Below are 27,820 nucleotides of genomic sequence, written 5' to 3' on the forward strand. Positions count from 1 at the left end.
CGTGGTGGCTCACGCCTGTAATCCCAGCACTTTGGGAGGCCAAGGCGGGCAGATCACGAGGTCAGGAGATCGAGACCATCCTGGCTAACCCGTTGAAACCCCATCTCTACTAAAAATACAAAAAATTAGCCGGGCGTGGTGGCGGGCGCCTGTAGTCCCAGCTACTTGGGAGGCTGAGGCAGGAGAATGGTGTGAACCCGGGAGGCGGAGCTTGCAGTGAGCCGAGATTGCACCACTGCACTCCAGTCTGTGCAACAGAGTGAGACTCCGTCTCAAGAAAAAAAAAAGAGATCAAGACCATCCTGGCCAACTTGGTGAAACCCTGTCTCTACTAAAAATACAAAAAATTTGCTGGGCATTGTGGTGCACGCCTGTCGTCCCACCTACTTGGGAGGCTGAGTCAGGAGAATCGCTTGAACCCGGGAGGCGGAGGTTGCAGTGAGCCAAGATCGCACCATTGCACCCCAGCCTGGTGACACAGTGAGACTCAGTCTCAAAAAAAAAAAAAAAAAAGGCAGAGAAATTGCAAGCATTTCAGAGGGCTGCCAGTGGATGGGACAAGCTCAGCTGAATGGAGTGTATGTGGGGGAGGGTAGAAAGGGGACAGATCTGACTTCACCTGGCAAGTGATGGGGAAGGAAGTCGCTAACAGAAGAACAATGAGGTTCACAAATTTGGAAAGGAGAACTTTATTTCTCATAAAGGGTTGCAGCCTGCAGGGCAGCCATTCTGACAGGCTGGGAAGCATAGCTTCCAGCCAGAAGCCAGGAACACATGCTTCAAGGGAGGGGCAAAGGGAATAGGAATTTATACAGAGCAGGGTGGCTGAATATACATATTTAATAAGCTATAGGGGGAGTCATGAATATTGATGTAAGGAGAAACAGGGACCTGTGCAATTGAGCTTCATGCCCCTTCATGAGTCACACATGCAAAAAAATGGTGGCGTTAGTGTGATCGCAGGGTGTTTTTCAGCCCTCTGATGTCAAAAGGTGAAGCACAGGACCCTACTGTGTGCCAGGCCTCTGTGAATGCGGGAGGGGAAAAGAGTGACAGGGGCTATGTAGGAGGAAGGAATTGGGGCTGTGTCCCCTTCTGGCCAGCTCTCTCTGAGGCAGGATCCTGGCGCCACAGGGCCTGAGCTGGGAGGGTAGAGGGCGGAGGGTAGGGCCTGGTGTGCCCAGCTGTGCCCGGCTGTGCCCGGCTGTGCCCGGCTGTGCCCAGGGCTGGCTGTGTGCAACTGAGCAAGTCACTTATCTCTGACGAACACCTTCACTGGGCGTCCACTGTAGACTGTCTGGACAATGGTTTCTTATCAGGAAGGGATGATGGTCAGTTATTGTGTCAAAACTGCAAAAGAGGGATAGCATCGGACAGCTGGTTGGTATCAGTGGTGAAGTCTTTCAAAAGGGCTGGTTTCTGGCTAGCCCTAACCGTCAGCAGGCTTTCTTCCCTAAGGAAGGGGTTCAGGAGGGGCTGTATCAAGGAGCATCTGACCTCCCATTCTGTTGTAGCCAAGAACTCAGCTTTCAAGGTTTCTCTGGGGTTCCCTTGGCCAAGAGGGGGGGCTGTTGGGGGGCTTGGGATTTCATTTTAATTTCTCAAAGGACCCTTTATCAAATACCTTCGGTGCTGCCCAGCACCACCTTGTCACACATCCCACCTCCCTCACCCTCCCCACACACTGTCAGGTGGCCACCTTTATACCCACTCGGCAGACCAATGGGCCTAGACTTTGAGTGTGGAGCCCTGGCGCAGCTCGGAGGGCCTGGACCGGAGCCAGCTCACTCTGTCCACTGCACCGCCATGCTCCCTGACCACCTGGAGCCTTGGCAGGGCTGGGGCTTGATGGCTTGGTTCTCTCTTTCTTTCTTTTCTTTATTTTTCTTTTTTGATAGGGTCTCACTCTGTTGCTCAGGCTGGAGTGCAGCATCGCAATCCCAGCTCACTGCAACCTCCACCTCCCAAGTTCAAGGGATTCTCGTGCCTCAGCCTTCCCAGTAGCTGGGACTACAGGCATGCGCCACCACGCCCGGCTAATTTTTGTATTTTTAGTAGAGATGGGGTTTTACCATGTTGGCCAGGCTGGTCTCAAACTCCTGGCCTCAAGTGATCCGCCTACCTTGGCCTCTCAGAGTGCTGGGATTACAGGCGTGAGCCATTGCGCCTGGCCTATGGCTTGGTTTTCATGGCATGGGTGAGGGGCCTCCCCACCTGGAGACCCAGGGCCAGGAGTGAGATGCCCCAGGGAGGTGGAATGCGGCTTCCGCAGGCCAGGCAGCAGCTGCTGAAAGGGTAACAGACCTAGCAATTGTTCCCAGAGCCAAAAAAGCCTGGGTGAAAGGTGACAGCAGGGCTGTAAGGAGACACCGCCTGAGATTGGCTAATCTTGTATCTGGGCTTTTCCCACCTCCAGCTCCCACAGCCTCCTTGTCAGGCAGCTCAGCCCCTAGAGGAGCAGCGGGGCAAGAGGGCCACCAACACCCTCCCCCACATCACCATGGAGCTTGGAGCCCCAGCCTCCCCCACGTCATCGTGGGGCCTGGAGGATGGCTGGGAGAGGATGGAGAGAACCAGATTCCACTGATGTCAATGCGATGTCAGGGCAGTGATTCGTCCCATTCTGCAGATGAAGAAACTGAGGCTTAGGGATTGAAATGACTGCAACACTTGGTGAGCTGGCATAGAACCCAGGTCTTAAGCACCCTGGGATTCAGCTTCTCCACCTGCTGAGCACCTCCGTGCCTACTGTGTGCCAGGCCTCTGTGAATGTGGGAGGGGAAAAGAGTGACAGGGGCCACGTGGGAGGAAGGAATTGGGGGATGTTTCCCCTTCTGGGCAGCTCTCTCAGAGGGAAGCTTCTGGTGCCACAGGGCCTGAGCTGGGAGGGTGGAGGGTGGGGCCTGGTGTGCCCAGCTGTGGCTGTGCGTGTGACCGAGCAAGTTACTTATCTCTGACAGGCTGGGCGTGGGGAAGATGTACTTGCCACACAGTGCCCAACACACTGAGTGCCGCATTGAGGACATGGAGGCGGAGTTTGATATGAACCCAACAAGGCTGACTCCAGTTAGGCCTCCCAAGAAGCTTGGGAATCTGGAAAGGTCAGGAGAACAAAGACCCAAGTTGGGGGAAGATGGAGGGCGAGCAAGTCCCCTGACCCTGGCCAGCTCTGGGCAAGGCAGCTTCCCTGGGGAGTGGGGCGTGTCTTTACTTCTCACTGGGCCTCAAGGGCAGGGGCTGGGGCTTGGGCAGGTCCTCCTCCCCTTTGCCAGAAGCAATGGAAATGGAGGAATGTGATTATTTTGTGCCTGCCTTCGTGCTTGGGGGCCAGTGTCAAGGTTTTCTTGATGCTCAGAACAAGTTCAATGGAGAATCCAGACTTGAAACAGCACTTCTTTCATGGGTTGAGGGATGCCCAGAGTTGCTGCCGAAGGCTCAGGGAGGGAGAGAAGGTTCTGGGGAAGGAAACTGTCTGTGAGGTGGTCCCTTCCAGAGGGGAATGAGTCCCAGGCAGGGAGAGCTGTGGCATGGGGAATTGGGGGAGGGGGACATATTTGAGCAGAAATCAAGGGTTCTTTGGGGGCCGGAGAAGAAGGGGCAGAGAGGGTTGAACAGCCACGCTGGGGAGAGGAGGAGGACATTTTTGCAGGGCAGAATGGACTGGATTTTGGGGGAGTGACAACTACCTTAAGCACATGTCATAGAGATGATTTATTTTTTTTTTTTGAGATGGAGTCTTGCTCTGTTGCCCAGGCTGGAGTGCAGTGTCATGATCTCGGCTCACTGCAACCTCCACCTCCTGGTTCAAGCAATTCTGCTGCCTCAGCCTCCCGAGTAGCTGGGATTACAGGCGTGTGCCACCACACCTGGCTAATTTTTGTATTTTTAGTAGAGATGGAGTTTCATCCATGTTGTCAGGCTGGTCTCGAACTCCTGACCTTGTGATCCACCTGCCTCAGCCTCCCAAAGTGCTGGGATTACAGGCATGAGCCACCGTGCCTGGCCCATGGAGATGTTATAATGGAATGTGCTTAGAGTGATAGGAACTAGGAATGGATCTTACACTTTCAAATGGTTGGGAAAACATCAAAAAATGTTTCTGGACACGTGAAAATGACACGAAATTCAAATTTTTGTGTCCATAAAGTTTTATTGGAACAAAGCCAGGCTTATTCTTTTACGTATTGTCTATGGTTGATTTTATGCTACGATGGCAGAGTTGAGTAGTTGGGACAGAGACTATATGGCTGGCAAAGCCTAAAATACTTACAATTAGTCTCTTACAGCAAATGGTTTGCCCACCCTTGCTTAGAGAGAGCATCCAGGAAGAAGAGAGCAGTGAGGGTGAGGTTGAAGAAGGGGGCAAGACTAGGTCACCAGGGGCTCCCTGTGCCCCGCCCAGGCACTGAACTTAAGCTGAGGGCAAGTGGGAGCCATTGAAGGTGCACGCAGGAGAGTGACCTGCTCAGGTGAATGTTGGAGTACGATCACTCTGCCTCCTTAGCAAGGATGGATGAAGCTCGGCACGGAGGCACCTGAAGCAGGAAGACCAGCCCTAGGTAGCCCGGATGGCTCAGCAAAGGCCTCTGGGACCACTCCGGGGCACATTCGCTGGGATGTAGCATAGGTAGCGCATCCCTGCACCTTCGACGATGGCGGCGCAGAGATGTCTGCTGCGTACCCACAATGCCTTGTGCCTCGCACCGCGGGCGGAAGTGGCTGCTCTGTAGGCCCTAGAGCGGAACCACCTGAAAGGCGGGAAACACGTGGGGGACGCCTCTGAGCCCTGAGACGAATGGCCCAGAGCAAGGCCACGAGGAGCCAGGGCACGACAGGGTGGGCCCTCGGGGAACCGCTGGTGGGCAAGTGGCAGGAGAGTAGGCTCAAGAGGGTGGGCATGGCCGGCCAGGCCTGGGGTGGCCGGGTGAGGGGGGCGGGGGAGGGGAGGCCCCCCCCCGTTACCCCGCAAGTGCGCAGGTGGCTTCGGGCATGTGAGGGATGGAGGGGGTCAGAAGGACACAGGCCGCTGTACAGCGGTCACCCACGCCCCAAGCAGACACACAGACTGTGTAGACACCGTAACAGGCCCGGCACCGTGCACACATCACAAGCCCAGGCCTCTGCACATGGTCACAGATGCCTGCGCGAAATCCCGGCCCAGGTTCACGCGGGCACAGCCGGATCCACGCACACACCGCAACACGGGTCTGCACGTCCATGCACACATAGGCACAGACTCGGGCACAGGGAGTCACACCGACCCGGGCACGCTGCGGAACGCACCCGTCCACGCATACACAGAACTGGACTCGCTGCCCCGCACGCACACCAGGCCCACACTCCGAACTACCCGCTTTCCCCGCACACGCCCCCGCGCAGGCCGCCCCGGGCCGTGGGCCGGCGCACGCACAGTCACAGGAGGGGCGCGCGCACACTCGCACTCACACACACTCGCTCGCACACGCACACACTCGATCCAGCACGCGCGGGCGGAGCGGGGCGGCGGCGGCCGGAGTCTGCGGTGCGAGGCGCCCCCGGCCCGGCGCGGCGGCGGAGCCCGGCTGGCGGGGGAGGGGAGGGGGTTGCGGTGGGGGCGGGGTGGGGGCCGGAGCCGCTTGAGCCGGCGGGAGCGGGCACCCCCTGCGCGCCGCGCTCGGCCTCGCCTCCGCGCCCCCCGCGCGCCCGCCGCGGTCCCTCCCCCGCGCCCGTCCGCTCGCCGGGCCCCCGCCGCCGCCCCGGGGTGCAGCCGAGCGGCCGCGCCGGGCCCCCGGGACGGGGTGGAAGTGGGGGTGGGGGGAGGGGATCGGGGCCGGGCCGGGGCCGCGCTGCCTGCGATGCCGGGCGCCCGCCGCAGCCGCTGCCGCCGGAGCCCGGGATGGGGCGAGAGGCTGCGGCGGACGCCAGCATCTCCCCGCCGGGGACCCCGGGGGCCGCGGAGCCGCCGCCGCCGCTGCTGCCGCCGTTGCTGAGACCCAGCGGGCGATGGGTGAGTTGACCCCGACGTCCTGGGGGGCACCGCGGCCCCTCTATCCCCGCGCTGCCCGCCCTCCCGCGCTGCGCTCGGCGCCCCCCGCCCGGCTCCGCGGCCCCCTCCCCGAGCGTGACCTTAGGGGGCGGGCGCGGGCGCACTGGGGCTGGGGGCCCGGGGGCCGCGGTGGGGGCGGGATGCCGGGGAAGCCGCTCGGCGCGGGCCCCCTCCCCCCACCCGCCGCTCCTCAGAGCTCGCCGGTCCCCGGAGGGCAGAGCCTCGGCGCCCGACCCCCTCCTACGGCCGGGTGGGGGACGTCCTCGAGGCGCGGGGCTCGAGCCCTGCTTTGTGCGCGGCGCCCCCAGCCTCCGGCGCGGCGCCCCCACAACCTCCGGCGCGGCGCGGGGCTGGGGTGGGAAGCCTCCGAGCCCGCCTTCCCCACCCCCGACCCCGGACTGCGGCGGCGGCAGCAGAGGCCCAGGCGCACTCGGGGGCTGGGCGGGTGCGGGGGCTGCGGCCATAGCTACCCCTGGGGACCAAGCAGAGGCAAATGTGGAGAGGGCCCCCGGCCTTTTACCGGGGTGGGGGCCCCCGGCTCCTTGCACTGCTCTGCTCTGCTCAGGGCGGGGGAGGGAACCTGGCTGAGGGAGGGCGCTATAAATATCTGCAAATAGTGAGTTCTGGAACCGGGAGTGGGGAGGGGAGTGCGCCTGGGTGTGTGTATGGTGGGGTGCCCGAGCTGGGGTGCAGCAGGAAGGGATGCCGCGCGGCCAGACCTAGTGGTCTGAGGTCGGATGACCCCCAGCCCCGGAAGACGCCCCTGAAGGCCTCTGATGGGGTATGGGCAGACATACCACCCCAGTGGGATTCCTCCCTGGTCCCCCACCTCATTCCTGGGACACACCAGTCCACATTCTCCTTGATGGGGGAGTTATGAGCACTGGCGTGTCACTTGGGGAGGGGGAGCAGTTATGAAAGATCCAGACATGGAGCCCAGCAGAAGGATGGAGTGGAGAGCCCCCACCCCCAGGAGCTGCAGCTCTGAGGGGGTTTTCAGTCTAAGAAGTGCTAAGGGGAGCCGCTCTGGGTCCTAGGAAAGTTTGAAAGAGGGGTCCCAGCCCAGGAGAAAGAGAGAGCTTACTGGAAGAGATGATGACAGGAAGCTGCCAGAGATCTCTGGGTAGAGAAAGGTGGGAAGGGCGTTGTGGGCCAAGGGAATGGCATGAGCAAAGGCTCAGAGGTGTGAGTGCCTGGCGTGTGTTGAGAGGTGGCAGTGGGGACAGTCAGGCACTGTGGGTGCCCCCTGGAAGAAGTGAGATGAAGACGGGGGAGAGGCTGGGCAGGGAGGCCAGGTGGAGGTGAGGTGGGAGGGCACAGCAGGGAGCTGGCACTTGGTCCTGAGGACGGCAGGGAGCCAAGACCTGGCTGGGGGGATGCCGCTGGCTCAGACCCATTCTAAGGGTCGCCTGGTGCCCTTGGTGTGGTCAGGGCTACTTGAGTACTTGAGGCACACTGGTGATTCCTTTTTCTTTTCTTTTTTTTTTCTGAGGTGGATCCTCACTCTGTCGCCCAGGCTGGAGTGCAGTGGTGCCATCTTGGCTCACTGCAACCTCCACCTCCTGGGTTCAAGCGATTGTCCCACCTCAGCCTCCCGAGTAGCTGGGATTACAGGCGCCTGACACCACACCCGGCTAATTTTTGTATTTTTAGTAGAGATGGGGTTTCACCAAGTTGGCCAGGCTGGTCTCGAACTCCTGACCTCAAGTGATCCACCCACCTCGGTCTCCTAAAGTGCTGGGATTACAGGCATGAGCCACCTCGCCTAACCCTGATGATTTCTTTTTCTGTAGTAACTGGACCACCTCAGGAAGTCAGCTTTGTGAGCCTCGGTTTCCACATCTGTGAAATGGGGAGGTTTTGTTTTTGTTTTTGTTTTGAGACAGGATCTCACTCTGTCATCCAAGTTGGAGTGCAGTGGTGTGATCATAGCTCACAGCAACCTCGACCTCCTGGGCTCAAGGGATCCTTCTGCCTCAACCTCCTGGGTAGCTAGGACTACAGGCGTAAGCCAACATACCCTGCTAATTTTTTAAAAAGTTTTTAATAGAGATAAAGTTTTGCTACGTTGGCCAGGCTGGTCTTGAACTCCTGGGCTCAAGTGATCCTCCTGCCTCTATCTCCCAAAGTGCTCGGATTCCAGGTGTGATCAAATGGGGGAGAATTTGATTGTGGAATGAGTTGCAGAGAGGATTGAATGAGAGGATGCACACAGGGTGCCTGGCACCTGAGCAGCACTCAAGAGATAGCTGGCTGAGGTATTATTACCTGGAAAACGAGGATGCCGATGCCAGCTGGTGGGCCAGGCCAGCTTCACTGGGCAGCGGCCATGAGAATCATGAGAGGGCTGGGCTGGATGTGAACGGCAGAGAGCTGAGGGTGGGAGAACTGCGTGGTCCTCGTGCAATTCTGGGAAGAGACTACATAAGCGGTGAGGAGTGGCCAGAGGCAGGGTGGTCTGCAAAGACAGCCCCTCTTGGCCTCGTGGGAACCCACCTGCCCAGCCAAGGCATTCAGGGTATCCTGCTGTGCTCCCTAAGAGCCAGAGCCTCTTTGCTCCCCAGAGTACAGTGATGCAGCCCCTCATCTTAGCCACCTCCAGGCCCTCCATGTGGGGACCAGGTCTTGGAACAGAATGTCCTCAGGTAGGGGTAATAATTTACTGTGCTGGACAGAGAGGACATAGGCCTTGCCCTGAGGAGATTCGAATCCGTTGGGGAGCAGATACCCCTGGGCACCGATGCTCCGCCTAGCCCTCTGCTGGCTGCTTGGGGGCAAGGAAAGAGTCACTAAAAGTAGGGATTCCAGATCTAGTGGTCCGGTTCAAATCCCGGCCCTGCCTCTCTCACTGTGTGACTGTGGGCTGGTGACTGTGCATCTCTGTGCCTCGGTTTTCTTGTGTCTAAAATGGCGCTGAGGCGAGGCGCGGTGGCCCACGCCTATAATCCCAGCACTTTGGGAGGCCGAGGTGGGTGGATCACCTGAGGTCAGGAGTTCGAGAACAGCATGGCCAACATGGTGAAACCCCGTCTCTACTAAAAATACAAAAATTAGCTGGGCATGGTGGCGGGCACCTATAATCCCAGCTACTTGGGAGGCTGAGGCAAGAGAATCGCTTGAACCTGGAGGCAGAGGCTCCAGTGAGTTGAGATTGCGCCACTGCACTCCAGCCTGAGCAACAGAGTGAGACTCCATCTCAGAATAAATAAATAAAATGGGGGTGGGGTGCACTGTTACTATTTGAACAGCTTGGCATAGTTTCCAGTGGCCATTTACTGCTCCCTTCCAGAACGAGTCTCCCGATTCACCCCTGCCTTCTCGGAGACTACACCACCTGCTCTCCGAGATGTGTTGTTTACGTGTTCCTGATGTCTTCCTTTTCTGACTGAGTCCCCCTGCCCAGGGGCCTGCCTTTCCGGATCCATTGCTCCAACCTGGGGCAATTGTAGGCTGGCAACTGGCTCTCTGGGAAACAAACCCCTGATGAGTTGGCCGATTGCCGTGGTGTAAATCCTCCCCATATGGCTGATTTTAAGCCGCCCATGGCCTAACAAGAGTGTCATAATGGGAGCTGGTACGTGCCAGCTTTAGTCCCCAGGCATTCAGTGGGTGCTTAATAGATGATGGTTGAATGAGGAGGAAAGGATGCAGAGAGTGTTGGTCAGCTAGATTTAGGAGCTGTGGGCGATACTGTAGGTGAGAAGGGCTTTCAGGGGGAGGCGTGGGAGGGCTGGAGGTGAGGGGCCACCCTGCACCAGCCCTGGGGTGAGGCTTGATGGAACGGAGAGCTCCTGATGTCCTCCCCGTCCTGAGACCCTTTGCACCCCTGACCCTGATGCACACTTGCTCTAGCCCCTCTTTCCAGGGGCTCCTCTCCACCTTGGCCTGGCTTTGGTGTTCTGCACAGAATGGGCCCCAAGCTTAAGCCAATGAGAGCTCGGAGATGTGGCCCAAGCAGGTCCCAAATCTCATGTTCCATTCCCTTGCTGTGCTGTTCCCTCGACTTGAATTCCTCTTCCATTCACTGTCCCCTGTAACTCTGTTGTCCATCAAAAGCTTCCTCATGACCCTGTTCCTCTGTGACACCAGCCCCACAACCCAAGTCAGACCCTTCTCCCCTCCTGCTCTTCCCCCGACGCTACAGCCCCTCCCATGTACACGTTCCTGCCCATAAAAATATCAATAGCCAACATGTGTTGTGTTCCTATGGCAGCCAGTGACAGAGGTTCCGGGATAATCCCCTCTACAGATGGGGAAATCGAGGTGCAGTCTCTTGTTCACACTGACCCACTCTTTTTTTTTTTTTTTTTTTTTTGAGAAGAGTCTCACTCTGTCACCAGGCTGGAGTGCAGTGGTGCGATCTTGGCTCACTGCAACCTCCGACTCCCTGGTTCAAGCGATTCTCCTCCCTCAGCCTCCCGAGCAGTTGGGAGTATAGGCACGTGCCACCATGCCCAGCTAATTTTTGTATTTTTAGTAGAGATGGGGTTTCACCATGTGGGCCAGATGGTCTCGATCTCCTGACCTTGTGATCCGCCTGCGTCGGCCTCCCAAAGTGCTGGGATTACAGGCCTGAGCCACCACGCCCAGCCTGCACTGACCCACTCTTTACATCTTAGCTGCAGCATCTCTGGCTCAGGGAAGCCCGCATGCTTCCTGGTGTTCTTGCTGTCAGCTCCCAGAGCATCACGCCCGTGTCTTTGGGGTGTTTGTTAGGTGTTCCTGATAGACTTTCAGTGACACAGGTACTGAGGAGGCCCTCAGTTAAATGTGCAGATGGGTGGATGAATGGATGAATGAATGAATGAATGAATGAATGATTCTCAGCCCAGGTGAGCAGCCTTGCTGTCCTGCTTATTACTCCTTCTCCATCCCTGATGGAAGGGACTGACCCTCCAGAGGGCAGCCTCACACTACAGAGGGAGGGTACAGGGACCTGCTTGGGAGGGGCTATTGTCCCCACCGCCAGGAAGGGGACAGTGAGGCTTCGGGAAGGGGTGGAGCTGCCCATGGGCTGGAAGCAGGCCAGGAACCCCCTCTCACAGCATGGAGCTGACAAGGGGATCCACGGCCTTGCCCATAAGTCAGGAAGTTAACCGACTCGTCACGTACTTCTCCTTGGGCTGCCTGAAATGGAATTCCCCCTTTTGGCTCACTTATTTTCATCTTTTCTATAAAAATAAAATTGAAACAATGGAAATCATTCACACACCTAATTACCGTATTGTTTATGAACTTATTTGGCTCGAAACTTTGGTTCTTACCAAAGTGGGAATCCCTTGAGAGGGGTGGGTGAGGGCCAGGCCAGGGAGACAGACCTGTGCACGTGCCAGGACCTCAGAGCCTGCCCTCCGGCTGCCCTCTCTGGGCATGCCAGGAACTTCCCAAAAGGAACAGCCCAGAGACAGGGTTCTAAGTGAGGGAGGCCGGCCCGAGTGGGTTCTGGGACTCTGGCTGGCAGGTCTGGTGGTGGATGGCTCCCACGGTTGTCCTCCCCACCTTGGCCTCCGGGTCATCATAATTTGCTGCTCTTTATCAAGCACTTACTATGTGCTGGGCCCACGGCCAACCAACCACTTTCTGTGCATTCTCCCAGAGATGTCTCTAACTTGCTGAGAGGCAAGCACTGTTATCATCCCTGTTTGGCACTTTGAGGGTACCCAGAGTTGGGGGCCCACAGCCGGGAAGTGGCAGGGCTAGGATTGTGTCCAGCCTATAGGACCCTCAGAGAGCAGGCTCCCTTGGTCACCCAGACCTGTTCCTTCTCTCCTGTAGGCTCCCAGCAGGGCCTGCTCCCTGAGGCTTGGAGCCCTGAGACAGCCATCACTTAGCCTCTTGGCCTCCAGGCTTCCCCTTCAAGGCCCTCCTTCTGCCACTGTCCTGGGCCCTGTCTCTGGAAGGCCTGCTCAATGTCACCTGGGCGGCCTGCATAAAGTACCTGTTTGCCAGACCCTAGCCAGCCCTGCTGAGTCAGCATCTCACAACGGGAGGGCTGGAAGCCCACAGTTTAAAAAATACTGACTTGGACTCCCGAAGTAATCCTAGTACTTTGGGAGGCTGAGGCAGGAGGATTCATTGAGTCCAGGAGTCCGAGACCAGTCTGGGCAACATAGTGGGACCCTGTCTCTACAAAAAATTAAGAAAAAATTAGGCAGGTATGGTGGCAAACGCCTATAGCCTCATCTACTTGGAAGGTTGAGAGGGAAGATCACTTGAGCCCAGGAGGTCAAGGCTGCAGTGAGCTGAGATTGCACCCCCACTCTCCAGCCTGAGCGACAGAGCAAGACCCTATCTCGAAAATTAAAAAAAAATAAAAAATGCTGCCCTGAGGATACAGAGGCCTGTGCACTCCAAGAGCCAGTTACAGCTCCCTGGCATCTGTAGTGGCTATTAGATTTCCCAATCCCCAACCCTTGTAACCCAGATCCTGTGACCGAGCCCCCGCCTGTGTTGGTAGCCTCTGCCCCACTAGCTCTTCATACACCACGCTCAACCCTGCCCCACTGCCCCCGCCATGCTTTCATCCTAGCACTTGCTGCCTCTGCCTCTTCCTGGAAGCAAGTCCCAGGCAGGGCATGATGCCCAGAGCTTGCCTAATGCACTGGGCAAATCTCTCGTGGTGAGTCCTCATCTTGCTACCTGGGGCCTGGCACGTGGTTGTGGCAAATTGTGGTGGGTGAGTGATGGTGGCTGCCGCAGGAGAGGGGCACAGGGAGAGCTGCAGGTGACCGGGGATGGGTTGGGCCCCCGGGCTGGCACCGGGCATGCACTAGGGCCTGGCTCTGTGCGTGGCACGTAGAAGGCATTTGATGCATATTTCTTGTCTTTTTTTTGAGACAGAGTCTCACTGTGTCGCCCAGGCTGGAGTGCAATGGCACGATCTCAGCTCACTGCAACCTCTGCCTCCTGGGTTCAAGCGATTCTCCTGCCTCAGCCCTCCCAAGTAGCTGGGATTACAGGTGCCCACCACCACACCTGGCTAATTTTTGTATTTTTAGTAGAGACGGGGTTTCATCATGTTGGCCAGGCTGGTCTCGAACTCCTGACCTCAAGTGATCCACCTGCCTCCGCCTCCCAAAGTGCTGAGATTACAGGTGTGAGCCTCTGAGCCTGGCCTGATACATATTTCTTTCTTTCTTTTTTTTTTTCTTTTTGAGACAGAGTCTTGCTCTGTTGCCCAGGCTGGAGTGCAGTGGCATGATCTCGGCTCACTGTAAGCTCCGCCTCCCAGGTTCATGCCATTCTCCTGCCTCAGCCTCCCAAGTAGCTGGGACTACAGGCACCTGCCACCACACCTGGCTAATTTTTTTTTTTCGTATTTTTAGTAGAGACGGGGTTTCACCATGTTAGCCAGGATGGTCTCGATCTCCTGACCTTGTGATCCGCCTGCCTCGGCCTCCCAAAGTACTGGGATTATAGCCATGAGCCACCACGCTCGGCCTCTGTCAGGCTTTATCTTTCTCCACTCCCGGACCAGAGCTCAGCCCTGAGCCCAGAGCACTTTGCTCTCCCCAGCTCCTGCTCATCTACTCCGGCATCTGACCTGGTTCCTGCTGATAAATGCTCTGAACTGGGGGTAGGGGAAGAGGGAGGGGTGCAGTCCCACATGGGCCTGGTGTCTCCTCCTTCACACCACACAGGGGATCCTCAGCTCTCTGAGGCACTCTGGGCAAGTTTCCCAGGGCCCCAGACGTTAAGGTTCCCTCTGCAAAAATGGGTGGGTTCAGCTGGCCACGTGGCCTCTCTGGGCTGATACCCTGGGCTCAGCTACACCCCTCGGAAGGTTTTCCCTTGGGATATGGGCACAAGTGAAAAATAGGGCCATACCCTCCAACTCACTGTGGGCATTCAGTGAAACCATGTGTGTAATATGCTTTGTTAATTGTAGAACGCTGCACAAACTCATCAGGTCCCTCACCCGTCAGGCAGGTTCTACTGCAGACACTAGACACGCGCGAACCACTTCCCCTGCTTAGCACTCAATTTCCATATAGTGAAATGAGGTTTATTTTGGCACTGTGGCCCATGGTTTCTGAGATATGAAAATGAAATCATGCAAAAAAACTCCAGCACTTTGGGAGGCCGACGAGGGTGGATCACCAGAGGTCAGGTGTTCAACACCAGCCTGGTTAGCATGGTGAAGCCCCGTCTCTACTAAAAATACAAAAATTAGCCGGGCATGGTGGCGGGTGCATGTAATCTCAGCTACTCGGGAGGCTGAGGCAGGAGACTCGCTTGAACCTGGGCGGCAGAGGTTGCAGTGAGCTGAGATTGTGCCACTGCACTCCAACCTGGGTGACAGAGTGAGACTCCGTCTTAAAAAAAAAAAAAAAAAAGAAAAAAAAAAAGCCTGATAGAGCAAAATGCGCACTGCCCGAAGGTGACAGAAACCCATGTTGATGTTGGTTCCAGCGAAAGGTGCATGGGGAAGAGAAAGGCCTGCGAGGAAGGCCCGGTCAGAAGCCAGCCAGGCCCACGGGTGGCAGGATGGTGGGGACACTGCCCTGCTTCTTTCTCTGTGCTTTCCTGATGTTCTAGAATGGATAAGCCTTTAAACCAGAAAAATGCAGTTGTATTCTAACAGTGGGAAGAAAAGGAGCCCCAGAGACAGCCGGCTCCTGCTTGGTCTGATTCTGGGGCCACCACTTGCGGGCAGTGACCGGCTGTGGGGTCTCACCATGGGGCTTGCCTAGCACCAGGCACTTCCACCAGAGCAAGTGAATCTGCAGCAGGAGGCCTGTGTTGCTCTAATTCCTGGAAATTGGGTCATGGGAGCCCAGGCCTGGAGCTCCTGGAATGCAGTGCTCTGAGAATTTTGTCCAAACACCTCTGACCTCCTTCCTCCGGGGCTGGTCCAGCCTCTTTCTTCCCCTGTGTCCCCTATGCTCCAGCCTCTTGGGCAATTGTCATACTCTGTATGTGAGCCTCACCTTCCTACTTCCCGGTCTTTGCTGATACTGGTCCCCTGCCCTCCTGAAGAGCCTGCCCCCCTCCAGCCCAGCTGCTGCCAGAGCCCCCCCTCCTTAGGAAGCCCCTCCTGCCCCTCCCAGACAGAGGTGCCCACAGGGCAGGAGCCAGGGCTGCTTATTTCACCTCCATGCTGAAGCCCAGTGGGCGTGGTCATCCCTGTTGGCTGATGTTGTTACTGACCCCGGCCTCCAAGTGCTTTTCCCACTATCCTCCTACACACGGGTCAAGTTCTGCCTAGTGGTAGCGTTATTTGTCATTGCATCTGAGCCTTGATCCTGGGTGGGGTCAGTTTCTGTTTCTCTCCCGGCTTCTGACTCTGTACCCAGTACACTTTGTTCCCGGTACAGAGCACTCATCTGTCCATCCGTTCTTTCAGCAGTTACTCCCTAAGTGCCTATTGTGCGCCGGTGACTGAGCTAGGTGGCAGGGGCACAGCTCTGCTGACACCAGGGTGGACGGCTTGCAGTTTGCTTGCATGTGTTTTGTGCACGCTACATGTGTATGCACACAGCATGAACCTCTCCATCACATATAAACTAGCGTCTCTTAGGCTACGCAGTCCTCTACGCACCTTGTGCATTCCTGGTTAATTCATTCAGCGAGCATTGACAGAGTGCCCACCAAGCAGGTGCCAGGCCCTGACATGAAGTCTTTGCCCTTGGGAAGCACCTGTCTTGTGGAGCCATTGCAGTGAGAGCTGGTGCAGAGGGTGAAGGGCAGGGGGTTGGGGCAGCATCCTGGAGAGATGGGAAAGGGGTGGCGAAGGGAATTTCTGCCTGGCTGGGGTGTGCTTTGGGATCCCCTCTGCGGCCCTGGGGGCATCCCAGGCCTAGGAAAGCTGGACTGGGCCTTCTCGCTTTGGGAGTGCAAGAAGCCCTGTCTCTTTGGTTCCGCTGCTCTCAAGAGCCCCAAAGGGTGATGAGGCTAAGAAGGTAGGAGTGGGCAGGAGTCTTGTTGCTGGGCACTGCGAAGAAAATACGAAGTACAGTGTCCCAAAGAGGAGACATGTGGACACGACACGGGACCTGTGATGGAGACCTAGCTTGCTTCCTTCTCTTCCCTCCCCTCCCCTCCCCTCCCCTCCCCTCTTCTTTTCTTTTCTTTTTATTCTTTTCTTTCAGACGGAGTCTGGATCTGTCACCCAGGCTAGAGTGCAATGGCAATCTCGGCTCGGTCTCAAAAAAAAAAAAAAAAAAAGAGGTAGAACCTCCAGATGCAGACAGAGAACCTGGAATCTGGAACTTAGAGGAGGAAACCTGGAGCAGCAAACCTAGAATGTGGGTCTTCCAGAACATGGAGCTTGGAGGCTGCCACCCTCACCTCGATGAGCTGCAGTGGGCACACTGGCAGCTCTGCTAAGCTGGGCTGGGATGAGGACCCCCTCATAGCCTCCTGGGTTCCTGACCCTGGGCACATCCCCTCTCCAAGCAGAGGTGGACAGAGAGTAATTGGGAGAGGAGAAGAGACAGGGTGCCTTGTTCCAACCGAGGGCAGGCTCCCTGGGTGCCCAGAGCCCCAGCCAGCTGTGCGCTTGCTCTGTCAGGACCACCACCAGCAGGAAGCTAACTGATGCTCAGGTTCCCAGATCCCAGGGGCAACGCTGCCACCCTCCTGCCCAGGAGCTGCAGTCTGCAGGCAGATGCGGCCTTGTCACTTCCCCAGGTCTCCACGGTGGCAGAGCCACGTTCAAGCCCATTCCGTCACTTAGCAGCGCACCTGCAGCACCAGGCATGAGGCAGTGAACACACAGCCGTGAGCTGCGGTTCAGATGCTGGCAGGGAGGATCCTAACTGCTGAGCCGCTCTTCCTTTCCCACCGTCTTCCCATAACTCCTCCTGGCCGTGAAGGCTCCAGTCATTTCCTGTATCTCCCCTCTGCCACCGGTATCCCGTTGGAAGGGGCCCTTAGGATTCACGTAGCTAAGCTGCCTCATTGGGGTGTGACAAGCCCAAGTTGGCAAAGCAGGCAGGACTAGGACCGTGGGCCACTTGTGTGAGCCCCAGACAGGCCTGAGAGCCCTGCAGCATTGACTGGAAGGTGTGGGTGTGTGGATTTGGGGTGGTCACTTATTCGTTCAACAAACTGAAGGTGAGCACCTTTTTTGTGTGGGGCTCAGTGCTTGAGGCTGGGGACCCAGGGGCGTCAGACAGCACAGACCTTGTGTGGGACAAGGGGTTCTGGGGAGTAGGCCGGGGTCAGGGAGGCCTGGAGAAGTGCAGCTCAGCCGAATCCTCCAGGAGCAGGCACGGAGATTGAAGGGTGAGATTACACAGAAACTTCTGTGCCTCCTTGAGGGACTTGGACTTTCTCCTGAGGGCAGCAGTTCCAAACTGGGAGGGGCAGCATCAGATGTGGCTTTCACTTGGCTCATGGGGGCTGGGTTGGGGGCCCATTGAGGAAGCTGCTGCCATTCCAGTGAGCGGTAGGCTCGGGGTTGGGAGATTTGGGAAGTGCGGGCAGTGGGACTGACTTCCTTGGTGGTGGGTGGGGAGGGGCCCAGAAGGGGGAAGGTGGGTGGGGAGAGGCCCAGATTTGGGAAGTGCGGGCAGTGGGACTGACTGCCTTGGTGGTGGGTGGGGAGGGGCCCAGAAGGGGGAGTGTTGGGAACGTCGTCATCGGAGCGTCAGTCCCTTGGTGCCAGGCTTGAGTCACAGGTTACTAGCTCAGGTTGTTGGGATGGCGATTTGAGTTTCACCTCGTTTGCCACAGAGGGTCTCAGGCCAGAAAGCCAGGCCTGGTGTGACCCAAAGCCCATGCCCACTGCCCTCCTTGCTGCCCAGCCCAGATCGTTCCCACCAGGTCTGCACCTCGCTGTCCCTCACTCCATCTGGCACCGGGCCGCCTGAGCATGCAAGCGTGCCCACCACCTGCTGCCCTGTACCCATGGGTGGGTGCCGGGGGAACAGCATCCACTCCCACTGCCTAGGACTCTTGGACCAGACCTCCACCTGCCACCCGGTGCGTGAGAGCCTCTGCCAGCCAACAATCCCTCCACTGCCACCCGGGGTGCAACGTCTGGGACAAAGTCCCCAATGCTAGAGAAGGCCCCAGAGGACGGGGAAGGGCAGGGCGCGCCCTCCCTTCCATTTCCCCGTACTCAGGCTCTGCTCAGCCCGCCAGGCTGGAGATGGAGCTGAGGCTCTGTACTGAAGTGGCCCTTTGTATGTTGTCACCAGAGGATGGCGAGCCTGGGCGGGAGGGGCTGGCACTGCCGGGGCTGCAGGGCAGGGCGGCGCTGAACTCAGCAGAGCAGGGGCTTTCTCTGGAGCCACTGGGCAGGGGAGGAGCGCCTGTCAGGTGTGGGAACTCGCAGGCTGGGCCTGCACCCCCAAACCAGAGGATATTTGTCCCTCCAAGTCTGTTGCTGCTTCTCATCTGGGCTCCTGCGTCTTTGGACTGTTCCATGTCATCCAGCAGCTGTCCCTGCAGTGCCTGCTCCAGGGCAGACTTTGTCCTGGGGGGTGGGGAACAGTGGTGACCCTGCTCTCCTGTGGCTTCCCCAGCAGGGTGAGGGCGGGGCAGATGTAAACAACAAAGCGGGATCACCTCTGCGGGGATGAGCGCTGGGGGGACGGCCTGGAGAGAGGGTTTGCGGGCAGGGGCAGCACTTCAGCCAGCTGCTCAGGGGCCCCTGTCTGATGCGTGACATCAGAGCATGCAGGGAGCTGAGGAAGGGCGTTCCAGGCGGAGGGATCAGCCGGTGCGAGGACCCTGGAATGGGGCCACACCTGAAGAGTGTAGGAGACAGGAAGGTGGGGAGTGTGGCTGGAGCCTGGGGGACAAGGGAGGCAAGGTCAGCAGAAATGCAGGCATCAGATGGCCAGGGTCCATGGCACGCAGAGGAGTTGGGGTTTTAATTCTTAGTGTGACGGGGCCATGGGAGGGCTTGAGCAGGGAGATGTGGCCTGATGGGGAATTTGTGGTGACTCTGGCTGCTGCAGAGGCAGGAGGGAAGCTAGTGAGGACCTCGGGGTGGCAGAGGAGGCAGAGAGAGGTCCATCCTGGGAGCATTTGGGGGAACGGGGCCTGCAGGCCTTGCTGCCCCTCTGCCGGGCATGTGGTGAGGCCGCACCCAGCTCAGAGGACTGGCCTATGTCAAGACTCTGGATGTTATCCGTTTTAATCCCCTCGGGGTTGGGATGGCCTCACATTGCTGATAGAGGCACGAGGCCCAGGGTATTCAGTGACCTGCCCAAGATCACGGAGGAGGGTTTGGAAGGGGCAGGATTTGAATCCAGCCCCTTTTGAGTCTAGACTTCAGAGAGCTACGGCCCCAAAGCAGCCCCCGCCCCACGCTGACTCCTGAGAGATTGGGGGTGGGCACCCAGGACAGCCCAGGGTCCAGGAGAGCCCTCTCACAGAGGCAGAAGCACTCAGCCCAGCCCCTCCTGCCCGGCTTTTCCTGGGCCTCTGTTATCTCACGATGGCCACCCCCCTTCAGACCAAAGGCGCTGGCTGCCCCTCTGTCTGGGAGGCACCACATCTCTGGGAGCCCTGGGGGTGGAGGCAGGGGCGTTCTGACCTTGGAAGCCAGGGCAGGGCAGAGCTGCCTCCTTCCCTTCTCTTGTCCAGATGGGCTGGGGCAGTTTGTTCGGGCCTGTAAGGCTGAGTGGGCTGGGAGGTGGGTAGGGAGCTGAAAGCCCGAAGTACGGGGGTCTCGAGGATTTATCCCACTGGCCTCAGTGGGTCCCGTAAGCACGGAAGCTCTTAAGCGTTTGCGGAGGGGCTGGCAACAGGGGCCTATTGATGAATTAGAAGAAGCTGTGTTCCTTCCTTCCTCTAACCTGAAGCTTTGTTAATAATTAATCATCTGCCCAATTAATAATTACAGGCTTGAGCAGCCCCTTCCCACTGCCTTCACCCCACTCCAACCTCCTCTCCGTTCCTCCTTCCTTCGCCCTCCCAGCCCCCACTCCTACCCCCGCCCTTCCGGCCATCAGTCCCTGCCGGCCTTCCTCGGCAGAGATGGCAAGGCCCCTGTGCCCTTGGGAGTCCCCCTGTCCCTGACACCACACAGGGCATCGGTTCTATTCTTCCCATGAGGGCCTTTCGGCAGCCCTCCAGGGCAGGTGCCACACAATCTGGCAGACAGAGACACGAGGCACAGGGGCAGAGGGGCAGGGCGACACGGTACTCATTCACTCATTCTTTCACTGGATGCTATTGCGCTGTTGTCTGCGGTCAGCCACCACCCCGAGCGAGCAAGACAAGCAAACAGGAAATTCCTCTCCAGGCTTAGGGGATAGCGTGGGGGAACTCCTGAGCAGGCTGGGCTGAGGGCAGCCCCCCAGGGAAGGCAAGGGCTAGGAAGAGGGAGGAGTCCCTAGAGGGCAAGGTATTGGAGGGTGGGGCTTTTTGTATAAAGCTCGCCGGCAGCAGGAATGCTCAAAGCTCTGGACTCAGCCTCCTTCCAGGAGAGGGTGTGATTTCTGTCTTCACCCTCAAGAGGGGTGTTCTCCACACTGGGGAATGAATGCCTTGCTAAGGGTGGACCCTTGGGCTTGGAGCCAGCAGTACAATAGCTGTCTGGCCGTCTCCTCTGGGCAGAATCCAGCCTCTGCCCCCACTCCCAGAGAGACCCAACTCCCTCCAAAAGGCTGTGGACTCCTGAGCCCCCTTGCAGGAGAGGCAGTGTGGGTTCAGGCTCCCTGACCCCCGCCCTGTCCCTGCCCGGTACTTTGTCAGAGACTTGGGGTCCCGCCGTGCCGAGAGTGTATTTCTGAGCCCTTCCATGCATATGGTGTTCTTGGTTCCCTATCCTCGTCCCACTGAGAATGTCCAGCAGCCCCTCTGGGAGTCAGGGTGCAGTTCTCGGGAACCCTCCCACACAGAGAGGGAGCAAGGCGAGGCTCACAAGAGATGGACCTGCTTTTTACTGAACGCTTGGCCCTGACAGGCTCTCCACCTGTAAAACCACAGTGTCCCTACCTCCTCAAGCACCTGGCACCTAGGAGTGGCTCTGGGAGGGTGGGGCTGCCTCTCATTGCTGCCTGGTTACCTGTTTTACAAAGGAGGAGACTGAGGCTGGAGACGTGAGGTGACCTAGCTGGAAAGAGGTGGAGCCAGGAAACCAGCCCAGATGGAGGGCAGGGCCAGCATCTGGCGGGACAAGGTCAGTTCCTCCTGCAGTCATCTAACTGACACCTGGGCTCAGCCTCTAGGGAGGAAACTGCTGCCATAAAGCCTTGAAAGCCAGGCAGAGAGGACTAGACACTGTGCCTCAAGGCAGGTATGGGCCGGTGAGGGGAAGGAGGTGGCAATGGCTGGGAGGGGCCCAGGCAGGGGTCAGGCAGCTGCAATGCGGGCTGGAGTCTTGGGGAGTGTGGGCCACAGGGGAGGGTTGGATGCATGTCACTCACAGGGAGGGCCAGGGCTTGTCAGTTTGACTCACTGAACTTTGGTTTTCTCCTCTGTGAAACAGCAGTGGGAGGCAGATGTCCACATGAGGTTAGAGAACAGCTAAGATACTGAGCACAGCCCCGTCAGAGGGCGGCTCTGGGGGAGGCCTCAGATGTGCTGTCCTCTCATTCCCCCTCTTAGTCCTGTGTGTGCTGCTATCACAGAATACCTGAGACTGGGTAGTCTGTAAATAGCAGAACTTTCTCACGGATCTAGAGGCTGGGAAGTCCAGGGTTGAGGAGCTAGCATATGGCGAGGGCCCTCATGCTGCGTCATCCCATGGCAGAAGGGCAGAAGTATCCACACATGGAGAGGGGCAGGGCTGACCCCATGCAGTTATCAGGAACACATAACTAACCCACTTTGAGCCCATGCTGTTATCAGGAACAATAACTAACCCACTCCTACAATAACAGCACAAATTCCTCCACGAGGGTGGAGCCCTTACGGCCTAATCACCTCTTAAAGTCCACCCCTCTCAACACCGCTGCACTGGGGATTAAATTTCCTACATGTGAACGTTGGGGGACACGTTTTTCAGACTATAGCACCCCCTACATGATTACAGGCTGGCAAGGGGAAGCTGTGGACACAGGGGCTTGGGGATCTCTGGGCCTGTGGCCAGGCCAGGCTAGCTGGAGGCCAGGATCAGGCAGAGAGCAGCAAACAAACTCCCCAAGGAGGTGGTGCAGGTGGCATGGGACCCCTCCCTTGCTTGTCTCCAAGTTCCGGGTGATCGGGGCTAGGGGAAAATAATGGGGGTGAGGGGATGGAAGTTAAGGTGAGGAGGGTGGATGGACAAGGAGGGCAGCCTGGATGGAGGTGGGCCGGCACGGTGTGGGCAGGGGGCAGATGGATGTGGAGTGCCAGCTCCAGGGTAGATCAGGGCAGGGGTCTGCAGTGTGGGTCAGTAGCCAGGGCCTCCGGAGCCTCCTGGAGTCTGGGCCTCACCTTGGAGGTTTCCTGACTTTTTGAACCTTGAGCGTCCTTTAAGCTGCAGGAGACCCAGACACTGGAGTCTGGGCCTCACCTTGGAGGTTTCCTGACTTTTTGAACCTTGAGCGTCCTTTAAGCTGCAGGAGACCCAGACACGGTGCACTGTCCAGGGTGACCCGTTCCTGTTGGAGTTGGGTAGTGGTGGGAAGGGCTGCCCTGGGTCCCCTTGGCTTTTCAGGGAACTCTGGGCTCTGGGAAACATAATTTCAGCCTGGCCTTGCAGTGTGCCACCGGGGTGCTCACATGGTTTCAGGCTGGTGAGAGGGGCTTAGGAGGTTGGCAGGATGGGCAGATGCAGCTTTCCTGGGCAGCGGATCCGATCATCTACCAGAGCTGGAGAGCCCTGTGACCTGAAAATGGCAGGCCCATGGGGTCCTGATGGCAGTGGGGGTGAGAGGGGCCCTTGCCTTGGGCAAGGCTGAAGGCAGCAGCCTGGACTTTGCCCCTGAAACTCTGAGAAGCCCTAAGGCCGCAGGTGGGTGTGGACTCTGCTGCTGTCACTTGCCAGTGTTTGAGGCCTGTAGGGGTGGAATGAAGCAAGGCCAGTAGTGCTACAGTCTTCACACCACCCCCAACCCTCTCACAGCCCCGAGCACCTTCCCTGCACACTGGCCCAGCCCTCACGGGCTCCCACTGCCTCCTGGCTCTGCACACAGCAGGTCCGTGGTTGTGTGTGGCCCTGCAGAGGGGACTTTCTTCATGAGGGTGGCCCTCTCCCTGAGAGATAAAGAGCCCTGTGCCTGAAATGCTGCCAGCAGTACTCATTCCTCTGGCTAATCCCAAACATTCACTGAATATTTGCTCTGGGTGCTTCGGGCAGGAGCCACTGCCCACTTCTGGCCTGGCCTGTTCCCCCAGGCCAAGTTTACATCTCTCCATTCAAGGCTTTGTGTGTAAGAGGCAGTCAGAGCCCTCGGGCCCTCCTGAAATGGGCACATGCACCACTAGCCCTGGGTGGGACATCCACCCTCTGCTCCCTGATAAGGTCCCTCTCTGCCTGGACTGGGGGCTGAAGATCCAAGATGGAAAAGCCCCAGCCCAGCGCCCCTGCCTTCCTGGAGTCAGAGAGGCCTGGGTTCTACTTGTGGTGCGGCCTCCACCAATCCCCCCCTCCTCAGGGCCTCCATCTCCCTGCCGGTGTGGAGTGAGGGATGAATTCACAGCAGGGCTTGCCAGGCTGTTATTTTTTTTTTTTTTTTTTTTTTTTTACTATAGAAGCTTTCCTTCAAACAAAATCTTGCGAGGAACTCAGTGTCTGAAATTGAAAAGCTGGGAGCATCTTCTTGATTGTGTTTTTTGGGGGCGAGTCCCTGGGCTTTGTTTTCTCTCCCCCTTCACTCCACCTCTCTCTCAGGTCCCGGGGCACCTGGAGGGGAGTTCCAGGGACCTGGCTGGGAAACAGCTGTCCTCAGTGCCCATGGGACCAGTCCATGGGATGTGTCTGTACATCTGTGTATCGGGCCCTGAGGCCCACCTTTAGCCCACCTCCCCTCCCGAGGTCACCTTCTGCCAATCACCTGCCTAATGCCCCTGTACCCTGGTGTCAGGCAGCCCCCCAGAGCTGTATTCCTCCCTCCTGTAGTTAACCAATGCTCTATGAGCCCCTCTCAGCCAAGACCTTGGCCCTCCCCTTCATCACGGGCCATCTCTCAGGCTTGGCGGCCTGGGATGCTCCCTTGCTCCAGCTCCGTGACTGTCCCCATGAGGGTCCTCCCTCAGTGCAGCCCCATCTCTCCAGCAGTGCTGGCGAGGTGGACCCGGTTGACTCCCTGCCTCCTGCCCTCCCCATTCAGTCTAAACTGCACAGTCTAATGTAGGAACCACTAGAGCATGCAGCTATTAAAATTCAAATGAAATTAAGCTGGGTATGGTGGTGTGAGACTTGTCCCAACTACTCACGAGGCTGAGATGGGAGGATTGCTTGAGTCCAGGAATTCACATCCAGCCTGGGTAACATAGGTCTCGGCTCTAAAAAACAAAAACAAAAACATTATGGAATGAGCCTCTGGGGATGAGGAGCTGATGTCCTGAATGGACCAGTGACCAGTGCAAGAGGGGCGGAGTCCTAGCAGGGGTAGATCCCAGCTTTGGGAACCAACTTTCCCAGGCACTTGCCGGCCACTCCGTGGGAAAGTCCTCAGGCAGCCTGCAGGGAGCTGGGATCAGCTGATGGGGATGGGTTTGGAGAGGAGAGAGTGGTGCACAGGGACTGGAGGTGGGGGAGGGGTGGGGTTGCCATGGAAAGGGCTCCTGGGATGGGTCTTGGGCTGAGCCTTTGGCAAGGCCTCCACCCTGGAGCTGAGCCAGCAGAGAGTGGGGCTGACTCCGTGAGGCCCAGACTCTCGTGGGTATTCTGGTGGCCTGGGCACCCTGTCTTCCCTGAACCCTGCCTGCCTAATCTAAGAACTGCTCCCCTTGTAGCTCTGTCTCTCCTCTCTTGGCCTAGTTTCTTCATCCATGGGTGGGCATAGCAGAAGCTGTCTCACCTGCTCCATGGTGAATGGGGTTTGCAAGGATTTGACTCTGGCCATCCAGGGAAGATGGAGTCTTTGACCAGGCCTGGCCCCTGAAGCAGACTTCTTCCCTCTGAGCCTGCTAGGGAAGCAGAATTCCCCAATGCTGGGTGTCATGGTCTACCAGGCTCTCCCTCGCCCAGGCCACTTGTGTTGAGCCTGGAGCAGAACCCCCAGATCTGTAGTCCGCCTGTCAGCTTGGGGAGTCTCAGTTTCCATCTGTTTCATTCCCATCAGCTGTGTGTGGCTGAGCAAGTCACTTAACCTCTTGAGGCCTCCATGTCCTCATCTGCAAAATGGAGACACACATAGCTGCGTCCCCGATGACCACCAGTAGCTGGGAAGATACGTCGACTGCAGAGTGACCATTTTGTGTAGGCGTCCCTGTGGATGGGTGTCAGTCAAAGGATTGAGTCAGATGATGAGAGGGGAGGACAGCAGAGCAGCAGTTGTTTCTCCAGTCTCACCGGGACTCCAGGATCGGCCATGTTCTGCAGCCACCGCCTCTACCTGTCTCCCCATGTGGGATCCTGAAACCTCCAGCTGCATTTAGTCTCAGAGTCCAGGGGAGGTGCTCACTGTCTTCTGACCCCTGAGATGCCGACTCCCTCTGCCATACCCCAGGGAAGGAACCAGTAGCAGAAGCTCCAGGGAAACTGATGAAGGTCAACAGAAGGAAGAACTTCTAGCAGCCCAAAGGGATTGGAATGGGCGGCCCGTGGGAGTGGACATGCAGAGGCACTGGCCTGGGGTGAAGCCTTGGACCAAATTCTTACTCGCAGGCCCTCTGGACCCAGGAGAGGAGTCTGCAGGCCTCAGTTGGGCCGGATTCCCCAGATTCTGGCCTTAGGTCCTGAATGCCTGGTGAGTTACTGAGAAAGGCCCTGCAGGCTGAGGGTGCCAGTCAGGGTTAAGCAGCCTCCCAATTGGCCCACCTCCCTTTGTACCTTAACAAAGGTGTCTTTGTTACCTTTCTTAAAGGTAATAAAGCTGGTCAGGAGCAAGGCCTGGCATATTCAGGGGGTCATCTGTATTTGGTCGTCCAGCAGGAAACCCAAATGGAAAGAAAGAAAAAAAAACCATGGATTTATAGAACCTCTGCCAATGGCCAGGCTCCATGCAGAATGCTTTGACACCATGGCTCAGCCAGGTCTCCCACAGGACTGCAAAACAGAGGGTGACATCTTACTTTTAGATTAGAGAAGACTGAGGACCAGAGAGGCTAAGTAACTTGCCAAAGGGCACACAGCAAGTAAGTCATGGCACTGGGATTCAAACCAAATCCTCCAGACTTCCAGTAACAGTGGAGCCGGTGTGTCCTGAGCATCTGTTGTGTGCTTAGGCATGGTCCCTAGCTTTTTGCAGGGATTAACTCAACTCTCACAACAACCCTGTGAGATAGAAACGGTTATACCTCCGTATCATGGAGGGAGAAACTGAGGCACGAGGAGGCAGAATGACTTGCCAAGGCCACAAGCAGTGTTCAGATCTGGCCATTGCGGCCACTGGCCTACCTTGTGTCCCGGGAGCTGCTGTACATGGCAGGGATTGCTGCAAAGATGTGCCTCCTGCCTTCCTTTTGGAGGTGGTAGAGCCCTCAGGTCACATGGGGCAGGACCAGGCCGGGTGGAAGGTGAGCACAGGGAGACGGGCTTCAGCGCGAAGCCCTTTCATGCAGATGAACTAACTCCTGGAGAGGTAGTGCGGGTCCACCCCGAGGTGTACCAGGGCTGGGGGCAGTGGATGGGCTACTTCCTGCCCAGAAGTGGAGACTGAGGTTGTTTCTGGCATCCTCCAAAATGCCCCTCATGGACATTCCAGGGATGCCCTGAGTGCCCATTGGGTGTTGGGTCTGCCTACTGCTGGACACGTGACAGCTGGCCCCTTCTCCCAGTTGGAGGAGTTGAGTGCCCAGTGGCTGTCCCCCAGCTGAAGACACCAGACATCAGGTGTTGAGGTGCAGGCGGAGAAGGGGCCAGAGGGTGGTGGACGGGGAAGTGGCTGTTAAGACATGAGCCATCTGAACCATGGAGGAGGGTGGCAGGGGCCAGGGTGAGGCCAGCCAAGGGCACCCTGGGGACTGAGCTAGGACTCTGGCCAGCTCAGGCAAGCTCAGGACCACGGAGAGCTCCACAGGAGCTGCCCTTCACCAAGTGACAGCTGTCAGTGTGAGTCTGTGCCTGGGAGGCTGCTACCTGCCTGGCCAGCTCCCACCATCACAGCCAGTGGCCTCCAGGGAGCACCTCCCTTCTCCCTGGCCAGAAGCCCCTTGGCTGGGCTCCACCTGAGTCCTGACTGTGAGGTCATGGCTGGGTCATGGAGTTTGGGCTCATCAGCTTCTCTCCCTCACAGCCCGTCAGGCTTCCAAGCAGAGCTAGAGAAAAATGGCACAAGAAGTGGGAAGAGGGAGGGAAAGAAGGAAATCTGTCCAGCTCAGACCCTCCGGGCCATGGCCACTGCCTGAGGCCTGCCTGCTGCCATCCTGGGTCGGCCTCGGCCTCCCTCTTCCAGGATCACCTGGCTGCCAGGAAGCACCTGGCCCATGCTCTACCACCTATCCCAACAGACCCAGGCCCGGCCAGAGGCGGTGGCCCACGCTTGCAATCCCAACCCCTGGGGGGCCAAGGTATCACTTGAGCCCAGGAGGTCGAGATCAGTTTGGCAATGTAGGGAGACCTCCTCTCTACAAAAAAATGTTTAAAAAATCAGCCGAGTGGTGGCACACACCTGTGGTCCCAGCTACTTAGGAGGCTGAGGTGGGAGGATCACTTGAACCCAGGAGTTTGTGGCTGCAGTGAGCCTTGGCCACCCCACTGTGCTCCAACCTGCCTGGGTAACAAAGAAAGACAAAACCCTGTCTAAAAAAATTTTAAAAGGCACAGGCCCCTGGAGCTGGGCGCAACTTACAGGGTGTCTG

At 57.7% G+C, this 27,820-nt stretch overlaps 2 protein-coding genes across 11 annotated transcripts in view; one reads left to right on the top strand and one right to left on the bottom strand.

Moving 5' to 3' along the window:
• Positions 1-5,874: 5,874 nt before the first annotated feature.
• MGAT3 (beta-1,4-mannosyl-glycoprotein 4-beta-N-acetylglucosaminyltransferase) overlaps positions 5,875-27,820 on the top strand; it is a 34,744-nt gene continuing 12,798 nt past the window's right edge. Inside the window, exons 1-2 of one of the 5 annotated variants that reach the window (XM_054543480.2) lie at positions 5,875-5,986; positions 21,007-21,107. The gene's annotated coding sequence lies outside the window, so the exon portion shown is untranslated. Of the gene's footprint in view, positions 5,987-18,728; positions 21,108-25,678; positions 25,768-25,950; positions 26,156-27,820 lie in introns of those variants that run through there. The other 4 variants (XM_024240230.3, XM_054543478.2, XM_054543479.2 and 1 more) reach the window with 4 other exon arrangements.
• LOC129052669 (uncharacterized) lies at positions 18,104-27,277 on the bottom strand. Of its 6 annotated transcripts, none has more exons than XM_054543482.2 (4): positions 26,418-27,181; positions 24,290-24,358; positions 18,542-18,767; positions 18,104-18,449 (listed from the first exon to the last, which is right to left on the bottom strand). In XM_054543482.2, exons 2-4 carry the CDS (start codon positions 24,345-24,347, stop codon positions 18,104-18,106), a joined length of 630 nt encoding a protein of 209 aa, XP_054399457.2. In that variant the 5' UTR covers positions 24,348-24,358; positions 26,418-27,181. The 6 variants fall into 6 exon arrangements, 2 of the variants coding, with proteins under 2 accessions (XP_054399457.2, XP_054399456.2); XM_054543481.2 differs by lacking the exon at positions 26,418-27,181 and adding an exon at positions 24,877-25,789; XR_008517774.2 differs by lacking the exons at positions 18,104-18,449; positions 18,542-18,767 and adding an exon at positions 23,353-23,777.

The sequence above is a fragment of the Pongo abelii genome, chromosome 23 (assembly GCF_028885655.2).
Source record: "Pongo abelii isolate AG06213 chromosome 23, NHGRI_mPonAbe1-v2.0_pri, whole genome shotgun sequence".
Lineage (NCBI taxonomy): Eukaryota > Metazoa > Chordata > Mammalia > Primates > Hominidae > Pongo > Pongo abelii.

Excerpts from the sequence above, each read along its gene's own strand:
- LOC129052669 (XM_054543482.2), bottom strand. The coding sequence starts at position 24,347 with ATGTTACCCAGGCTGGATGTGAATTCCTGGACTCAAGCAATCCTCCCA. Across the intron at positions 18,768-24,289 it reads AATCCTCCCATCTCAGCCTC|GCTCCAGCCACACTCCCCAC; the intron begins GTGAGTAGTTGG and ends CTTGTCCCCCAG. Across the intron at positions 18,450-18,541 it reads CAGCGCTCATCCCCGCAGAG|GACAAAGTCTGCCCTGGAGC; the intron begins GTGATCCCGCTT and ends CCCACCCCCCAG.